This window comes from Salvelinus alpinus, chromosome 2 (genome assembly GCF_045679555.1).
Source record: "Salvelinus alpinus chromosome 2, SLU_Salpinus.1, whole genome shotgun sequence".
Taxonomy (NCBI): Eukaryota; Metazoa; Chordata; class Actinopteri; order Salmoniformes; family Salmonidae; genus Salvelinus; species Salvelinus alpinus.
Genome location: NC_092087.1, coordinates 26,645,425 through 26,666,533, shown reverse-complemented (window position 1 = coordinate 26,666,533; position 21,109 = coordinate 26,645,425). Strand labels below are relative to the sequence as shown.

The 21,109-nt window shown below is 42.2% G+C and overlaps 1 protein-coding gene across 1 annotated transcript in view; it reads left to right on the top strand.

Annotated features, from left to right (window-relative positions):
- Positions 1-8,837, top strand: part of synpra (synaptoporin a) — a 50,698-nt gene extending 41,861 nt beyond the window's left edge. The window contains exons 3-6 of the mRNA XM_071372617.1: positions 6,093-6,220; positions 6,768-6,966; positions 7,167-7,358; positions 7,452-8,837. Of these exons, the coding sequence (XP_071228718.1) occupies positions 6,093-6,220; positions 6,768-6,966; positions 7,167-7,358; positions 7,452-7,709 (777 nt within the window). The 3' untranslated portion in view covers positions 7,710-8,837. The remainder of the gene's footprint in view (positions 1-6,092; positions 6,221-6,767; positions 6,967-7,166; positions 7,359-7,451) is intronic.
- The last annotated feature ends 12,272 nt before the right edge of the window (positions 8,838-21,109 follow it).

Sequence of the window (21,109 nt, the reverse complement as noted above, 5' to 3'; positions counted from 1 at the left end):
AACGCGTTCTCTGGAGTGATGAATCACGCTCCACCATCTGGCAGTCGGACGGACGAATGTGAGTTTGGAGGATGCCAGGAGAACGCTATCTGCCCCAATGCATAGTGCCAACTGTAAAGTTTGGTGGAGGTGGAATAATGGTCTAGGGCTGTTTTTCATGGTTCGGACTAGGCCTCATAGTTCCAGTGAAGGGAATCGCAGCATACAATTATATTCTAGATCATTTTGTGCTTCCAACTTTGTTGCAACAATTTCGGGAAGGCCCTTTCCTGTTTCAGCTTGACAATGCCCCCATGCACAAAGCGAGGTCCATATAGAAATGGTTTGTCGAGATCGGTGGGGATGAACTTGACTGGCCTGCACAGAGCCCTGACCTCAATTCCATCAAACACCTTTGGGATGAATTGGAACACAGACTGCGAGCCAGGCCGAATCGTCTAACATCAGTGCCCAACCTCACCAATGCACTTGTGGCTGAATGGAAGCAAGTCGCCGCAGCAATGTTCCAAAATCTAGTGGAAAGCCTTCCCAAAAGAGTGGAGGCTGTTAGAGCAGCAAAGGGGGAACCAACTCCATATTAATACCCATGATTTTGGAATGAGACGTTCATCGAGCAGGTCTCCACATAATTTTGGCCATGTAGTGTAGAGGTCGACCGATTTATGATTTTTCAACGCCGATACCGATACCGATTATTGGAGGGCCAAAAAAAGCCGATACCGATTAATCGGCCGATTTAAAAAAATAAAAAAATAGATAAATAAAATAATAATACATATATATATATTATTTTTGTGATAATGACAATTACAACAATACTGAATGAACACTTATTTTAACTTAATATAATACATCAATAAAATCAATTTAGCCTCAAATAAATAATGAAACATGTTCAATTTGGTTTAAATAATGCAAAAACAAAGTGTTGGAGAAGAAAGTAAAAGTGCAATATGTGCCATGTAAAAAAGCTAACGTTTAAGTTCCTTGCTCAGAACATGAGAGCATATGAAAGCTGGTGGTTCCTTTTAACATGAGTCTTCAATATTCCCAGGTAAGAAGTTTTAGGTTGTAGTTATTATAGGACTATTTCTCTCTATACCATTTGTATTTCATATACCTTTGACTATTGGATGTTCTTATAGGCACTTTAGTATTGCCAGTGTAACAGTATAGCTTCCGTCCCTCTCCTCGCCCCTACCTGGGCTCGAACTAGGAACACATCGACAACAGCCACCCTCGAAGCATCGTTACCCATCGCTCCACAAAAGCCGCGGCCCTTGTAGAGCAGGGGAACAACTAATCCAAGTCTCAGAGCGAGTGACGTCACCGATTGAAACGCTATTAGCGCGCACCCCGCTAACTAGCTAGCCATTTCACATCGGTTACACCAGCCTAATCTCGGGAGTTGATAGGCTTGAAGTCATAAACAGCTCAATGCTTGAAGCATTGCGAAGAGCTGCTGGCAAATGCACTAAAGTGCTGTTTGAATGAATGCTTACGAGCCTGCTGCTGCCTACCATCGCTCAGTCAGACTGCTCTATCAAATATCAAATCATAGACTTAATTATAACATAACACACAGAAATACGAGCCTTTGGTCATTAACCTCTCTAAGGTACGTGGGACGCTAACATCCCACCTGACCAACATCCAGTGAAAGTGTAGGGCGCCAAATTCAAACAACAGAAATCTCATAATTAAAATTCCTCAAACATACATGTATTATACACCATTTTAAAGATAAACTTGTTGTTAATCCCACCACAGTGTCCGATTTCAAAAAGGCTTTACGACAAAAACATACCATGTGATTTATGTTAGGTCAGTACCTAGTCACAAAAAACACAGCCATTTTCCAGCCAAAGAGAGGAGTCACAAAAAGCAGAAATAGAGATAAAATGAATCACTAACCTTTGATGATCTTCATCAGATGACACTCATAGGACTTCATGTTACACAATACATGTATGTTTCGTTCGATGTTTCGTTCATATTTATATCCAAAAATCTCAGTTTACATTGGCGCGTTATGTTCAGTAGTTCCAAAACATCCGGTGATTTTGCAGAGAGCCACATCAATTTACAGAAATACTCATAATAAACATTGCTAAAAGATACAACTTATGCATGGAATTTTAGATCCACTTCTCCTTAATGCAACCGCTGTGTCAGATTTCAAAAAAACTTTACGGAAAAAGCACACCATGCAATAATCTGAGTACAGCGCTCAGACACAAAATCAAGCCATACAGATATATGCCATGTTGTGGAGTCAACAGAAGCCAGAAATAGCATTATAAATATTCACTTACCTTTGTTGATTTTCATCAGAATGCACTCCCAGGAATCCCAGTTCCACAATAAATCTTTGTTTTGTTCGATGAAGTCCATCATTTATGTTGAAATAGCTCCTTTTTGTTCGCACGTTTAGCCCAGTGATCCAAATTCATGAGGCGCGATCACTAGGTCCAGATGAAAAGTCAAAAAGTACCGTTACAGTCCGTAGAAACATGTCAAACGATGTATAGAATCAATCTTTAGGATGTTTTTAACATAAATCTTCAATATTTTTCCAACCGGAGAATTCCTTTGTCTTCAGAAATTAAATGGAACGCAAGCTAACTCCCCCGTTTGGCGAGCATGGTCAGCTCATGGCACTCTGGGAGAGACCTTACTCAATCCCCTCTCATTTGCCCCCATTTCACAGTAGAAGCCTCAAACAAGGTTCTAAAGACTGTTGACATCTAGTGGAAGCCTTAGGAAGTGCAATATGACCCCATTTCCACAGTATCTTGGATAAGCAAAGAGTTGAAAAACTGCAAACCTCAGATTTCCCACTTCCTGGTTGGATTTTTTCTCGGGTTTTTACCCGCCATATGAGTTTTGTTATACTCACAGACAGCATTCAAACAGTTTTAGAAACTTCAGAGTTTTCTACTCAAATCTATTAATAATCTGCATATCCTAGTATCTGGGCATGAGTAGCAGGCAGTTTACTCTGGGCACGCTTTTCATCCGGACGTGAAAATACTGCCCCCTACCCCAAAGAAGTTAATATGGTCGAATCCAGAAACTATCATTTCGAAAACAAAACTATTATTCTTTCAGTGAAATAAGGGCCCATTCCGTATTTTATCTAACGGGTGGCATCCATAAGTCTAAATATTCCTGTTACATTGCACAACCTTCAATGTTATGTCATAATTACGTAAAATTCTGGCAAATTAGTTCGCAACGAGCCAGGCGGCCCAAACTGTTGCATATACCCTGACTCTGCGTGCAATGAACGCAAGAGAAGTGACACAATTTCATGGTTAATATTGCCTGCTAACCTGGATTTCCTTTAGCTAAATATGCAGGTTTAAAAATATATACTTCTGTGTATTGATTTTAAGAAAGGCATTAATGTTTATGGTTAGGTACAGTGGTGCAACGATTGTGCTTTTTTCTCAAATGCGCTTTTGTTAAATCATCCCCCGTTTGGCGAAGTTGGCTGTCTTTGTTAGGAAGAAATGGTCTTCACACAGTTCGCAACGAGCCAGGCGGCCCAAACTGCTGCATATACCCTGACTCTGTTGCAAGAGAAGTGACACAATTTCCCTAGTTAAAAGAAATTCATGTTAGCAGGCAATATTAACTAAATATGAAGGTTTAAAAATATATACTTGTGTATTGATTTTAAGAAAGGCATTGATGTTTATGGTTAGGTACACGTTGGAGCAACGACAGTCCTTTTTCGCGAATGCGCACCGCATCGATTATATGCAACGCAGGACACGCTAGATAAACTAGTAATATCATCAACCATGTGTAGTTAACTAGTGATTATGATTGATTGATGTTTTTTATAAGATAAGTTTAATGCTAGCTAGCAACTTACCTTGGCTTCTTACTGCATTCGTGTAACAGGCAGGCTCCTCGTGGAGTGCAATGAGAGGCAGGTGGTTAGAGCGGTGGACTAATTAACCGTAAGGTTGCAAGATTGAATCCCCGAGCTGACAAGGTAAAAATCTGTCGTTCTGTCCCTGAACAAGGCAGTTAACCCACCGTTCCTAGGCCGTCATTGAAAATAAGAATGTGTTCTTAACTGAATTGCCTAGTTCAATAAAGGTGTAAAAAAATATATATTTTTTTAATCGGCTAAATCGGTGTCCAAAAATACCGATTTCCAATTGTTATGAAAACTTGAAATCGGCCCTAATTAATCGGCCATTCCGATTAATCGGTCAACCTCTAATGTAGTGTATATGGAGACATCTTTGTTAGAAAGAATACTATATTTCCCTGTAAAAAATGGCTTGTCTTACCCCACTCCCTACTAACTCTCATATCTCCCTCAATGATTCAATCTGAGACATCACAGTTTTATAACACCTCTGTACGTAAGCATAGTACAGCCACTGGCAAGAGGTCTGGATCTTTATGGCGTAGGTTGCGTGATTGCCCTGTTACTTCAGGGCTGCTGGGTCAAGCCCCACTCTAGCTGGTCTTCCTCAACTGCTACAAAATTATAATTCTTTCCTAATGAAACTCTCCCTGTTGGGTCTGTGATTGTGGCTATTGTTTTCTCTAATGGCAGCATTTCCTCAGACTCATTTAGGTCTGGTTTGAGTGGTGTTTCTGTGCACTTACAGTACCAGTCATAAGTTTGAACACACCTACTCATTCCAGGGTTTTACTTTATTTTTACTATTTTCTACATTGTAGATTATTAGTGAAGACATCAAAACTATGAAATAACACATGGAATCATTTAGTAACCAAAAAAGTGTTAAACAAATCAAAATATATAAAGAAAAACTCTTTGGTGGGTGGGTACTCCAGACATTGCTGTCAGTAGCCGTAGCCATGTCACTGCCTCTTTGTCTAACTGCAGTGAGAATCCACCACAGAGAGAGTGGTGCTGGATATGAATTACCTGTATGTGTGGGAGGGGGCCTAATTGAAATTGAGCACTGCTTTGCCTGCTGGAAGACCAACAAAATCCTTGGGAGGGATTAGATCTGCACGCTTGGTGTTCTTGTTTATCTTTGACTTAACAACTGATGGATGCATAAATAATTGAGAGGAAACTACAACAAGGCCCTTGTGTTCTTAGTGATCACAATGCCCTCTCAGACTTTCAACAGATGAGTCATTAAGCCCATTGCATTCAAAATGCTGTTTTTCCTGTGTTCTGTATCATATTGCACAACAGCTGATGAAACTAACATTGTAAAAATGTGAACAAATTTGATCAGTGTTATTTCCTCATAGTTGCTGGTTGAAAGTACAATTTACACAGGACCTTCTAACCAGCAGGTTTTGCATGGTTGGAGTTTTGGCTTGCCTGGTGACATCACCAGTGGTATAAGTTCCATGCAGCCATTTTTATCTCCATATCAAATCATTTTCAGTTAAAGGCATACTTCGGGATTTTGGCAATGAGGCCCATTATCTACTTCCCCAGAGTCAGATGAACTCGTGGAGTTTCACGAGCCAATGCTAACTAGCGTTAGCAGCATGCAGATATTCATAGACTTCCAGTCATTGCGCTAACACTAGTTAGGGGAAAACTGAAAATCAGCTGTTATTGGCAGAGAGGTTTGGATCTCTGTCTTATTGGTCTAACTAATTTCCCGCCCAGTGATGTCACCATCCAGGCCAAAACTCCATCCCACCAAAACAGGCTGAAATTTCAGGTGGTCTTTTCAAACAGCTCATTATTACCATCATTTTCACAGTATTATTCCAACCTCAGTGTGGAAATATATATAACACATAGGAAAATCTAATTTTTGACTGCACTACGCCTTTAATGGACCAATAAAGACAGTTCCAAGCCTCTGCCAAAACAGATCGTTTTCAGGTTACATACTGTAGGCCTCTCACTCAGACCACTCTAAGCTAAATTCTTGATTGTGAAATTGTTCTTTGCTAAACAGCTAATATTGTTTATTTTTTACTTTTAATAGAAAACTATTACAGTAAGGTACATGTACATAATTGTTAACCAGCTGCATTGGGCCTTTAAATAATCCGGCTAATTACTCCTGAACTGAGTTCCAATTCAATAATTTTGTTGTTTTTGTTTGTTTGTCTCTCAACAGCTTTTTGCCATTTTTGCATTTGCAACATGTGGAGGCTACAGTGGACAGCTGCGGGTTAGTGTTGACTGTCAGCTTGACAAGGCCAGCAGCAACCTCAGTATTGGCATCGATTTTGCCTATCCTTTTAGGTAAGACACTTTCTAGTAACATTTAAGACACATAATAGTAATGCAACTCGAGGACAAATACGAGCACATTTGGGTTAGAGGTATTTTTTCTCAATTTCCAGCGCAGCCCCATGAATGTTTAATGAACCCAAAGAGAATTGGAGCCATCTCCAACTCTGTTGCTCCTCATTCAAATTATTTAGCTGTCTGTGTTTCTGTGTGTATGTGTGTGCGTGCACGCATGTGCGTTTCAACACTAGCCTAGCGGGATAATATTTGAGACAATTTCAGATGTCATTTCTAACACCATATGCAAGATTTAGTCTAGCCAATTAAGATCCATCTGTGTGGCACTCTGAAAGCTATTATGCAGCAAAACAAAGTGATAGTGATTAGCACCAGACAAGATGTCTAAAATGCTTTGTGGTAGCTTTGCTAATATTCACTCGAGACACAAAATAAGATCATCAGCAGTCTGTTGATGTCTTTTTTGACAGACTTAATCTCTCCATTGTTTAAAGAGTGGCTACAGGTGTTTTAGACTCCTCTTTTCTCCACTCTGTGGCAGGTTGCACCAGGTGTCCTTTGAGGCTCCGCTGTGTGATGGGAGGAGGAGGGAGAGTCTCTTCCTCATTGGGGACTACTCTTCCTCAGCTGAGTTCTTCGTCACCATTGCTGTGTTTGCCTTCCTCTACTCCCTCATGGCCACCATAGTCTACATCTTCTTTCAGAACAAGTACCGCGAGAACAACCGAGGCCCTCTCATTGTGAGCTGCTCACCTTTTCCGTGTTCAACCTCCACTGATTATATTTCCTTTTGACTAAGATAGTATGCTATGTGTTTGTACTGCTTCCATGCTGCAATATATTTTGTATAATGTACCCAGTCCCTGCACCTTTCACATCTGCTGATTGTGCAAACAGTAACTTGATCACTATTCAGTAACATGTCCCCCTCCCCTCTCAGGACTTCATAGTGACCGTGGTGTTCGCCTTCATGTGGCTGGTCAGTTCTTCGGCCTGGGCTCAGGCCTTGTCGGACGTCAAGGTCGCCACAGATTCAGATGAGGTGCTGGAGCTCATGTCTGCCTGTAAGGTCATGACCAACAAGTGTGGCTTAGTGCAAGGACCCCGTTGGTCAGGCCTTAACACCTCTGTGGTACGACAGACTGTGAACCACACACTACCACACCACACCACAACACACACACCACATGTTTGTTTTGTTGTGATATACTCTGTCTCTCCCCAGGTGTTTGGCTTCCTAAACTTCGTCCTGTGGGCAGGAAACATCTGGTTTGTTTTCAAGGAGACTGGCTGGCATAAGGGAGGACCTGCTCGGTACGCTGGAGCACCGCCCGAAAAACAGGCCGCGACCTTCAGCCAGCAGCAGCCCTACAACCAGGGCAGCTTCGACCAGTCAGGAGGCTACAGCGGCCAGGGAGACCGGGAGCAGGCATCAGAATACAGTCCTGTGGGCGAACCCACCTCCTACTCTAATCAGATGTAGACTTGCAGTCTGATTGGCACATAAGTGTTCTATAAGGGCAAATTCAATCAGGGGTTAAGGAAGGAAGGGGTTGAAGGGAGGGAGGGGGCAAGAGGGGCTAGCTCAGTTTGATCCTCTGATGCATCACATCGTTGGTGTCCTGTTTGTGCAAAAACATAAAAAATGTGTCCAAATGACCTACATGCAGTTCTTAGGTAAAAATATTCTGGTGCCAGAAAAGGTAAGTTGTCGATTGATACAGTTCCACGCGTTGTATTTCGAAGTATTGTACAAAATCTAGATTTTGGTTACGTTTTTAGATGTTGTTTTCGTGAATGTTGTATTGCCTGTGGCTTGAGTCTGTTTACAGTTTATCTTTTTCTGTGCTAGGTGCAATGTCACAGACCTTTTTAACTAGACGTCTTTTTCAAACTGGTTTGTACTGTCGTGGAAGAGAAATGTGGTCTACAATTGTATAATTCTTGAAGTTTCCTATATAGTCTTGACAAAGTGCATGAAGTTGTGCTATGTGTTTCTATGCTTGTTTGTGCACATTCTAATTATGAAACTGGCAGGATTTAATCTCAGCGTTACAGCAAGGTAACAGTAGCAGTTTATTCCTCATTATTAGAATTTTATTTCATAGCTTGTATTGATTTATATTTTTTTCAAGACATCCTTTATAGTATACACTATATTTTAATAAATGTTTTTATTTTTTATATTTAGAATGATTATTTAAATTGTATCAAGTTTCATTTCACTGCACTAAGGAAGAATTGTACCTTTCATGGCAGATAACCTTTCATTACACAAGATGCCCTTGATCATAAATGAGTTTTTGATGTTGGTGTTAACAATAGTAAATGGGAAATGTGTTTGTACCCGCTCTGTTTACAAATGGTCGCTCTTGATTCAAATTAAAGAATCATTTCATACACATCCTGGAGATAGCTAGCTAGGCCCCAGTGAAAAAGGGCCAGAAGAACTTAGTTGCAATTAAAATAGTGAGCTCTGCCAAGCTTGTCTGTATAACCATTCCTGAACACCCTCCATTTTATCTGTCATGTTTTCTCTGTCTTGAATTCTATAAACAAAGTAATTCAGGTTTGTACAACTTTTCAATGAATAAAAATAAGTCTAATGAGACGATGTCTGATATTGATGATGATAATGAATTAACCATGTGTCTTGAGCGTCAAAGCATGTGGTAAAAAAAAAAGAGTCTATGTATGTACTTGCTCTTCTGTCCGTGTAACATTATAATTTGAACAATTTGAAAACCATTTACCAGTATTTGTAATCTGTTTATGATTACTGAGGGTGGAGGATATTTTACAAGCATTTTGAATAATGCTATTGGACAAGTCCATATTCATGGTATGTTATTTTTCTCTCTCTCAGACGTTTGCACAAAGAGTGTCTTAGGGGACATGGGTAGACAGGCCAGTATCCCTAATGGGCCAGGCTAACTCCAGCATAGAGGTACCTGATACACCCCTCACCCTGCCCCGACCCAATGCACCAGGCAGAGCACCACCTTTAAACACACCTCAGCTTGGTTACCATAGGGATGGGAGAATGGGCAATGAACGTCTGTCAGATGGTTGAGCAGAAACAGCATTTCCCAGAGAGAGGCAGTCAGTTAAGTCTGTGGCCCTTTGTTTACCGTTACCAGAGTGAAGGAATTCTACTAGAAAACAAACAAACGTAATCCCAGACTTTATGTCTCAATAAAGAAAATGATCAGTGTCCAGTAAACCTGAATCAGCAGACAGGAATCCCTGGGTAATGAGTCCAGCAGTCATTTGTCCCCAAGCTTTAGAATGAAAGGTATCTGGCTGAATGTATTAGTTTAACTTGGGAATCTAACAATGAGCATCTGACCTGACAACAGAGATTCCTTATTGCTATTCTCAGGGAACAGCACTTACGTATTTAAGATGATCCAATCTGGAGCTCAGATTGACTATTACTTTGGCCCTAACAAACAGCACCTAAGCGGGCTTGGTCACAGTAAGGCTAGTGTTTGCCTAAGCACACCTGTTGCCAAGTGACCTGTTCTACACTAAAGCTTCCTGTTAATTTGGGTGGTTCAACATTAAACCAAAGAACACAAGTAAAATAAGATTTCAAACATTAGTCAATACAGCTTCCAAGGTGTCAAACAGGTATGTGAACCTATTGTACCATTACATGTTAACCTTTCTATACCAGTGTCCAAGTCGGACTATGTGGGAGTGTGCCATTGCTATCAGTTTGCTGAGTACTATTTGTTCCTGGTTCTTTGAAACAGGGTTAAAGTGTCCAAACAGCTGTCCTCCATTGAAGGTAGGTACAGTATGGTCGCTGGCTCATTGTCACTCAGCTACTGTAAGCGTATGTGTTTTTATTGCTGCATCTAAAATCAAACAATTGTTTGATTGGGGGTCTCTCTCTCTGTGCTGCTCTTTTTACAGCTCTGCCGGGTCAACAGAGGAGTGGTCAGGGAGACGTTACTCACCAAGTTTCAGACTTTTACCAGGGCAAGAGAAGTTACTCACAGTTTCAGGCTGTTACCAGGGTAATTACACTTAACACAAATATAAACACAACATGTAAAGTGTTGGTCTCATGTTTCATGAGTTGAAATAAAAATCCCTGATATTTTCCATACGCACAAAAATCGTATGGAATATTTCTCTCAATTGTTGTGCACACATTTGATTGCATCCCTGTTAGTGAGCATTTCTCTTTTGCCAAGGTAATGTGTCCACCTGACAGGTGTGGCATATCAAGAAGCTGATTAAACAGCATGATCATTACACAGGTGCACCTTGTTCTGGTGAGAATAAAAGGACATTCTAAAATGTGCAGTTTTGTTACACAACACAATGCCACAGATGTCTCAAGTTTTGAGGGAGCATGCAATTGGCATGCTGACTGCAGTAATGCCCACCAGAGCTGTTGGCAGAGAATTGAATGTTAATTTATCCACCATAAGCCGCCTCCAATGTCGTTTTACAGAACTTGGCAGTACGTGCAACCGGCCTCGCATGTATGGCATATCAACGTGTATGGTGTCGTGTGGGCGAATGGTTTGCTGATGTCGATGCTGTGAACAGAGTGCCCCATGGTGGCGTTTGGGTTATGGTATGAGCAGGCATAAACTACGGACAACGAACACAATTGATTTTTATTGATGTCAATTTGAATGCACAGAAATATCGTGACGAGATCCTGAGGTCCATTGTGAGGCCCATATCTTTTAATGTATCTGTGACCAACAAATGCATATCTGTATTCCCAGTCATAAGAAATCCATAGATTAAGGCCTAATTTATTTATTTCAGTTGACTGATTTCCTCATATGAAATGTAACTCAGTAAAATCGTTGAAATTGTTACATGTTGCGTTAAGAAATTGAATGGTACGAATATGAAATGAAGGAAGAAAAGCTTTCCCAAAGAGAATGTGTCTGGAGAAATTCAAGAAACTGGTAAAAGCACTTTAGTGCAGTGAGAGTGAAGGGCTGTAGTCATGTGCCCTCTGTTTTCTTACCCCGGTAAAGGCCTGAAACTGTGAGTAACTTCTCTTACCCCGGTAAAAGCCTGAAACTGTGAGTAACTTCTCTTACCCTGGTAAAAGCCTGAAACTGTGTGAGTACGTCTATACTGAACAAAAATATTGACTCAAAAGAATGTGACTCCAGTTGAGCACCTGTATTTTCTCATCAGTTCAGACTACTATACTAATAAGTCTTAGGTCCATTCCAGCATGGCCATCGAGTGACTACCCTCTGACCACCATCATCATCAAGGCATCAGAGTGCCCTGCTGTGGTTGTGGAGGTGCACTGCATCTCTGGAGATTTTTGGGGAGGGAAAATGGCACACTGAGCTAGTAGCATGGCCTTCCTGACTAAATGCAGTGTGGTGCTGTATCTGTGCTTCTCTCCCTGCTCCAATAGGCTGTGGCCATTAAGAACAGGACCAATGCACACCAGCCAAGAAGTGTTAACTCCTCTCTGCAGTCTCTTCTCTCCATCACACAAGACTGATGTCTCTCTCTGGATATCACTCTTTTATCCCAACACACCCTGACATCCGAGATTATGAATAGAATATGTATAGAATAGAACATGTATATTCTCGGATGTCAGGGTGTGTCTGTTTCAGGGTAAAATAATTATATCCAGAGAGACATTTGTGACAGTGTATACACTGTAATGACTGGACAGAAACGTAGCAAATCATATAGGCCTAATCTCCTAAATTCACTCAAGGAACGTCATTGATTTATTTACGACATTTATTTACGATGCTGGGTTCCAGCATGTTCAATAATGTTAGCATTTTGTCATCTCTTGCACAGTCAAGAGTTGAAGCCAAAGTACAAGAGATTGATGATGAACGGGAGAGGAGGATAGCACTCAAAGACTTTCTGCTCCTCATCATCAGCCTGTCTGTCACTTCAGATCTGCTGCCAGAGATGTGGACAGCTACACTGTAGTCTAGGTTACTACACAACCAACATACCCTACTGTATAAGAAACATACAGTGTTTGCTCAATAGGTCCAAGACAGGCAAACCTCAAAATAAATTAAGATACAATGACAAAAGACTGCATTTTATGGAGCACTATGCTGCTTTACACAACAGAGACAAGACAGTGATATGCAGTCAGTTCTCGGATGTGTGGTGCACGCACTAGTAAATTATGCTCCATCTCTATAGCTCATTAACTTGGCAATGTTCTTTCCTTAGAAGACACGGCATCTCAGTAAATCTCCAGGCAGCAGGGTGCTCCCATTGGGCTCTACAGTGTGACTCAATGGAACTGTCTTATAATGATATCAAGTGAAACAAACAGCCACCCTCTCCCCCTCTCTTACTCATCAGAAACAAATGCTATTCTAACGCTATTCAGGGAGAATAATGATATTCAGTGCCAGGGGTGGCTGATATATACTGAACAAAAATATAAACGCAACATGTAACAATTTCAAAGATTTTACTGAGTTACATTTCATAGAAGGAAATCAGTAAATTTACATAAATTGATTAGGCCCTAATCTATTGGGAGCCAGGTCCACCCACTGTGGAGCCAGGCCCAGCCAATCAGAATGAGTTTTTCCCCACAAAAGGACTTTATTACAGACAAAAATACTCCTCAGCATCCCTCCCCCTCCTCAGATGATCCTGCAGGTGAATAAGCAGGATGTGGATGGCGTGGGTACACATGGTCTGCGGCAGTGAGGCCGGTTGGACGTACTGCCAAATTCTCTAAAACGACGATGGTAGAGAAACAAACATTCAGTTCTCTGGCAACAGCTCTGTTGGACATTCCTGCAGTCAGCATGCCAATTGCATTCTCCCTCAAAACTTGAGATATCTGTGGCATTGTGTGACAAGACCTTCCCCAGCACAAGGTGCACCTGTGTAATGATCATGCTGTTTAATACGCCACACCTGAGGTGGATAGATTATCTTGGCAAATGAGAAATGCTCACGAACAGGGATGTAAACACATTTGTGCACAACACTTGAAAGACAAGCTTTTTGGGCATATGAAACATTTCTGAGATCTACTATTGCAGCTCATGAAACATGGGACCAACACTTTACAAATTGCGTTCATATTTTTGTTCAGTATATATAAAAGTAATCCCTTTAAATAAATGAATGTTAATGAAACCTGTACGCCCTTAATGGGAATTTGTTTTGCACACGAGTCATGGACACAAAATCCATAAAAAGCAATGGACATGTACTTAACAGTTGATGAAAATACAACATTCAAGTATATATACTATTTTGCATCCTTATACTGATTTGTCTACATACAAGACAACTTTAGACATCCAATTGCAAGATATTACGCTTTTCAGCAGCAGGACCTAAATTAAAGAATAAAAGGCTGTGTATTTTCTTGATCACCCATTTAGATATATATTGTATCTGTTCCAGTCCAGGCTATTCTACTGATAGAAAAACCAGACTCATCCCTTATTTATTGAGATAGGGACATCTAGAGGTATAAAAGGAGGACAGCCTACATAAAAAACCTGTTGGTTATTGCAGCCTGGTCTCATAGACTAGACGTAACATAGTAAAAGTATATCCAGGCCCCTTTGTGCTGTTGTCTATACCCTAGAAGTAGTGGTTCCCCTTGCTCTGCAAGGGCCGCGGCTTTTGTGGAGCGATGGGTAACGATGCTTCGTGGGTGACTGTTGTTGATGTGTGCAGAAGGTCCCTGGTTCGGGCCGAGGGGACGGTCTAAAGTTATACTGTTACATTGATGCTGTTGACCCGGATCACTGGTTGCTGCGGAAAAGGAGGAAGTCGAAAGGGGAGGTGAGTGTAACGGATGTGAAATGGCTAGCTAGTTAGCGGTGGTGCGCGCTAGCAGCCTTTCAGTCGGTTACGTCACTTGCTCTGAAACCTAGAAGTAGTGGTTCCCCTTGCTCTGCAAGGTCCGCGGCTTTTGTGGAGCGATGGGTAACGATGCTTCGTGGGTGACTGTTGTTGGCGTTTTGGCACCTTGTTTTTCTTGAGCTTTAGAGACATTGCGTCTAACCTACTTTAGCATGAGCTGTTGCCTCTCGAGCAGTGAGTAGGCATTCTGGTCAGGATCAGGTGACTTGCTGATGAGCCTTTCATGCGGACCCTTCAGCTTCGGTCCGAGAGCAATTTCTGCAGGTGTGAAACCTGTTGACTCCTGCCAGGCAGAGTTGATGGAGAAGCGGAACTCAGGCAACCAGCTGTCCCAAGTGTTGTGCTTGTCCTTCACGAAGGTTGCAATCATGGTCTTCAATGTGTGATTGATGTGTTCTGAGTGTATTCCCATACATCCTTCCTCACATCGGGCCAGCAGGTAACTTCCAGCACTTTGAGTAGGGTTTTTAGCCTCCCTAAATGTCCACCAAGGGGACTGTTGTGGAAGTATCTCAAGAACTGCTCTCTCATCCCATGTAGGATGAACAGTTTAAACTTTTGACCTCCCTGTCCAACAGGGATTACCAGGTACCGATACCCATTTTCAATGGCATATTTAATGCGTCCATGTCTTGGCCTTCAGCCCTGGACATTATGGTCTGCACCTCAGGTTTACACTGCTGAGCTAAAGCTATGTCAGACCAGTCCAAGGGGAGGGAACATTTGTGACTGCCAGATGCATGGCTGGAGCAGACCATGGCTTGCTTCTGCCTCCCAACCCGAGGTGCAGGAGAGAGTAGCCGGAACAATGTTGCACTGTCCTTTTATGTAGGTGACATGGAAGTCAAAATGTAGTCTGATCATCCATCTACCAGTCTTGAATTGGGCTTTGGATGGTTGAACACCCAGGCCAGGGCTGAGTAGTCAGTAATGACCTCGAATTTCCTCCCTTCAAGGAAAGACCGCCACTTTTCCACCGCCCAAATGACTGCTAGGGCACTCTCGCTCAGAGACAGAGTAATTATTCTCGGCAGAATTCAACAGTCTTGATCCATAGGCGATAACTCGCTCATCGCCATCAATCTCTTGTCTAAACAGCACCAGGTCCGATGTCACTGGCATCTGTTTGCACTTTGGGCAGGTAGAAGCCATGGGAGAGTAGCATTGGTGCTTTGGTTAGGGCCTCCTTCAAAGCCTCGAAAGCCCAAGACACATCCTTCTTCTTCAGAGCATTGAGGGGAGCAGAGCAGTTGTATTCATACAGAAACTCAAGATCAAGCAAGATCAAGCTCAAAATGGCGCCGGAAGAAATGGCAGCAGTTATTTGCAAGAGGAAGTGACGGAGGTACAGAAGATAAAGAGCCGGATGCCTGGTCAGGACCCGGAGAAGGCGAGTGGGAAAGCTGCCGTTACCATCAATACTACTCACCAACATGCAATCATTGGACAATAAATTAGACAAGGTACGATCACGAATATCCTACCAATGGGACATAAAAAACTGTAAAACCCTATGTTTCACAGAATCGTGGCTGAATAACGCCATGGATATTCTGCTAGCGGGATATACGCTGCTCCGGCAAGATAGAACAGCACACACCGGTAAGACGAGGGGGGGGGGGGGGGTCTGTGCATATTTGTAAACAACAGCTGGTGCACGAAATCTAAGGAAGTCTCTAGATTTTGCTTGCCTGAAGTAGAGTATATTGCAATAAATTGCAGGCCACACTACTTGCCTAGAGAGTTTTCAGCTATACTTTTCGTGGCTGTTTATTTACCACCACAGAAACATGCTGGCACTAAGACCGCACTCAGTCAGCTGTATAAGGAAATAAGCAAACAGGAAACCACTCACCCAGAGGTGGCGCTCCTTGTGGCCGGAGACTTTAATGCAGGGAAACTTAAATCAGTTCTACCAAATTTCTATCAACATGTTAAATGTGCAACCAGAGGGAAAAAAATTCTAGATCACCTGTACTCCACACACAGAGACATGTACGAAGCTCTCCCTCGCCCTCCATTTGGTAAATCCGACCACAACTCTATCCTCCTGAATCCTGCTTACAAGCAAAAATTAAAGCAGGAAGCACCAGTCACTCGGTCTATAACAAAGTGGTCAGATGAAGCAGATGCTAAACTACAGGACTGTTTTGCTATCACAGACTGGAACATGTTCCGGGATTCTTCTGATGGCATTGAGGAGTACACCACATCAGTCACTGGCTTCATCAATAAGTGCATCGAGGACGTCGTCCCCACAGTGACGGTACGTACATACCCCAACCAGAAGCCATGATTACAGGCAACATTCGCACTGAGCTAAATAGTAGAGCTGCAGCATTCAAGGTGCGGGACTCTAACCCGGAAGCTTACAAGAAATCCTGCTATGCCCTGCGACGAACCATCAAACAGGCAAAGCGTCAATACAGGGCTAAGATTGAATCATACTACACCGGCTCCAACGCTCGTCTTATGTGGCAGGGCTTGCAAACTATTACAGACTACAAAGGGAAGCACAGCCGCGAGCTGCTCAGTGACACGAGCCTACCAGATGAGCCAAATCACTTCTATGCTCACTTCGAGGCAAGCAACACTGAGGCATGCATGAGAGCATCAGCTGTTCCGGACGACTGTGTGATCACGCTCTCCGTAGCCGACGTGAGTAAGACCTTTAAACAGGTCAACATACAAAATACTGCGTGGCCAGACGAATTACCAGGACGTGTGCTCCGGGGATGTACAGACCAACTGGCAGGTGTCTTCACTGACATTTTCAACATGTCCCTGATTGAGTCTGTAATACCAACATGTTTCAAGCAGACCACCATAGTCCCTGTGCCCAAGAACACAAAGGCAACCTGCCTAAATGACTACAGACCCGTAGCACTCACGCCCGTAGCCATGAAGTGCTTTGAAAGGTTGGTAATGGCTCACATCAACACCATTATCCCAGAAACCCTAGACCCACTCCAATTTGCATACTACCCAAACAGAGCCACAGATGATGCCATCTCTATTGCACTCGCGTTCAACACCATAGTACCCTCAAAGCTCATCACTAAGCTAAGGATCCTGGGACTAAACAACTCCCTCTGCACCTGGATCCTGGACTTCCTGACGGGCCGCCCCCCCAGGTGGTGAGGGTAGGTAGCAACACATCTGCCACGCTGATCCTCAACACTGGAGCTCCCCAAGGGTGCGTGCTCCGTCCCCTACTGTACTCCCTGTTCACCCACGACTGCATGGCCAGGCACGACTCCAACACCATCATTATGTTTGCAGACGACACAACAGTGGTAGGCCTGATCACCGACAACGACGAGACAGCCTATAGGGAGGAGGTCAGAGACCTAAACACAACATGTAAAGTGTTGGAACCATGTTTCATGAGCTGAAATAAAATATCACAGAATTTTTTCAAAAGCACTAAAATATTGTTTATCTCAATTTTTTTGCACAAATTTGTTTACATCCGTTAGTGAACATTTCTCCTTTGCCAATATAATCCATCCACCTGACAGGTGTGGTATATCAAGAAGCTGATTAAACAGCATGATCATTACACAGGCGCACCTTGTGCTGTGGCATTGTGTTGTGTGACACAATGCCACAGATGTCTCAAGTTTTGAGGGAGTGTCATGCCCTGACCATAGAGATCCTTTTTATGTCTCTATTTTGGTTTTGTCAGGGCGTGAGTTGGGGTGGGTATTCTATGTTCTATGTTGTGTATTTCTTTGTGTTTGGCCGGGTGTGGTTCTCAATCAGAGGCAGCTGTCTATCGTTGTCTCTGATAGAGAACCATACTTAGGTAGCCTTTTTTCCCACCTGTCTTTGTGGGAAGTTGACTTTGTTTAGGGCACATAGCCTTTGAACTTCACGGTTTGTTTTTGTAGTGTTTATTGTTTTGTTCGGCGTCATTTTGATTAAAATAAAGAAAATGTACGCTGACCACGCTGCACCTTGGTCCTCTTCTTACAACAGCCGTGACAGGTAGCATGCAATTGGCATGCTGACTGCAAGAATGTCCACCAGAGCTGTTGCCAGAGAATTGAATGTTCGTTTCTCTACCATAAGCTGCCTCCAACATTGTTTTAGAGAATTTGGAGGTACGTCCAACCGGCATCACAATCGCAGACCAAGTGTAACCATGCCAGCCCAGGACCTCCACATCCAACTTCTTCGTCTGCGGGATTGTCTGAGACCAGCCACCCAGACAGCTGATGAAACTGAGGAATATTTCTGTCTGTAATAAAGCCCTTTTGTGGGGAAAACCTTATCCTGAATGGCATGGCCAGGCTATCACATCTGTAAAGAAATACAATTTCTAGGTCAAATAACATGTATTTATGAACTTGGGGGGGACTATATAATTACAAAATGAACACAACCAAACAATAAATTATTTTTGTGGCGGTTGTCATGACAGTCCTGTGAGGATCAGAATGGGTCAGATCAGATTGGGAGGGGTGACAGTAACCAGCTCTCTCTCTCTCTCCCACAGAGGAGAGAGGGGGAGCTGCTGGATGGTTTTGACACCTCCACACCCAGTCGTAAATTTGAGCAGGAGAGAACTCTCTCTCTACCCTTTAGTATCAACCAAAGCAATGCCTTTGTCTAGAGAGACTTTTGCCCACCCAAAACTCTAACGTCCAAAAAGTGAATAATGGAACAATATGTGACTGACCGGCTCAAATCAGTCTTATGTAGCAAAATCTGAAATTGTTTTTTTTACATTGGATAAAATGGTATACGATACACTACATTTTTTAGGAACAATGGGAAAGTAATTCTGCTTTGAAAGTTGATAAACTTGTAAATTCACTTTTGAGAAAAGGGCCTTTGAATGTTTTGTACCTACTGGAGAGCTCTCCTTTGTCTGCACCCACTCAGCATTGTTCACACCCTCTTAAGCCAGCCCCACCCATCTCTTTAAGGATTCACATGTGAGGTCATGTGCTAAACAGTGAGTAGTGTAGTAAAGTTTAAGACTAAAAGTGGTAGTAGCCTACAACAAGGAAAAATTCCCGGTAAACAGAAAGTGTCCAGATATTTTATAAATATTAGATGACGCTTACCCAGACACACTTGTCTAACTTGATGGGTCATGTGAAAGAAATGCAACACATCCAGTGGTGGAAAAAGTACTAAATTGTCATACTTGAGTAAAACTATAAATAATCTCAAATTCCTTATACTAAACCAGACGCAGCAATTTTTTTTTTTTTTTTTAAATGTTTTTATGGACGGATAGCCAGGGGCACATTCCAACACTCAGACATAATTTACAAACGAAGCATTTGTGTTTAGTGAGTCTGCCAGATCAGATGCAGTAGGGATGACCAGGAATTTTCTCCTGATAATTGTGTGAATTGGACAAGGGGAGGGCATAGGATATGGTAAATGAAGGAGGTATTTTTGTTAAGATATGAATGTGATTTTAGGAGTCATAAGAGATCACTTCTAATCATATCCTTTACACATTAAGTAGCCATGCCCCGAGTGAGGTCGGAACGCCCCTTTTGACCAAGAGTGCATAAAGGCATCAACCTTAAGACCAGGAAACGTGAGGCAGAGAGCTGCACGTTTGGATTGGTTGACGCTTTGAACCTCAACAGGAGGTGAAGAAATTAACTCACCTTCCTTTGGACCAGAGAGATCTGTACATCGTGGTCCGAATCCTGAATAACAACACAAGCAGGAAGAGGCGAGAAGCTCACCTCAGACAATCACTGGTACAGCTGATTAGCTGTCATAAGTCAGATATCGAGAAAATCGAGTCTAAGTGAGACTATCCTACTACGCTCATCACCAATGGGAACCAGTAACATGGCTGGTTATCTTCCAGAGTGACCAACAGAAGAAGACGGGAAAGGGGAGACCCCTTTCGGACAATCAGAGCCATATAGCTAGAAGGCCAACAACTTTCCGAGAAGGCTTGGTTCCGACCGAGATAAACGACGAATGAAGGCATTTCACAAGTAAATACATTCATGATCTCTTATTCCAAACGGGCGGTGGTTTGTGTGCAAAGTATATGGTGAATGGGAGAATAGTTATAGAATGTGTCCCTTTTTCTCTGTCTCTCTCTTTTTCTCTCCTCTCCATCTCTGTGTAATAAGCCATCATATTTTGTCAGTCCACTAGCGATCTTTGTCTCATGTAAAGGGTGTATGTTTATTCTGTGTTATTATTTAGTTAGCTAGTAAATAAATAATTCAACCAATTTGTGTGTATTTGTGTAGAATTATGATTTGATAAGAGGTAATGATTAATAAGATGACTTTATAGATGAAATGAGTAAAGACCTTATAGAGTTTAATTCGGGAGATGGTAACTCTCTATACCAACTTCTTCCGTGGTGCCCCAAATCCTAATGAATTTTTACATTATTAATTTAATTGGGTAGTAATTAAATGTAGTTAGTGGATTAAATAAATAAAAGTAATCAGATTAATGAAAGTAAAGTCACAACACCGTCCTAGACTCCCGCATCTGTCCGGTGCATACTTTAGCATCAGTTCGAAGTCCCTCTACACCTGCACCCCCAGAGGCGTCAGGTCTCTTCACTGCCCGGAGGAGGAATTCAGCCATGTTGGTTCCGACCTGTCTATTAGAGAATATGCTTATAAAATGTTGAACCAATAACAATAAGACACATGGTAAACTCACGCGTGCACACACACAAACAAAATGTGACCTTTCCTATTGCTCAGAAATGCTATACTCATAAATCTATCGCTGTGTGCATGATGTTAATCTGCATATTGTTGAGTACCTGCCACTTTGTCCGTGGTTTACAGTTTAAGACATACTTAATATTTCACATCAACAATTACAGGCTGCAAGTCAATTAATTACTTTCTGGCCTCAGGATGGTTTAGCTATTGAAATTTGAAAATTTGAAAAATGTATGTAAAATCGCGTGAGATGAAACACTCAGGTTACTTCGGTGTTGAAGAAATGAAAGTGAAACTCTATTATGGTTAAGAATCGTTTCCCAGGGAT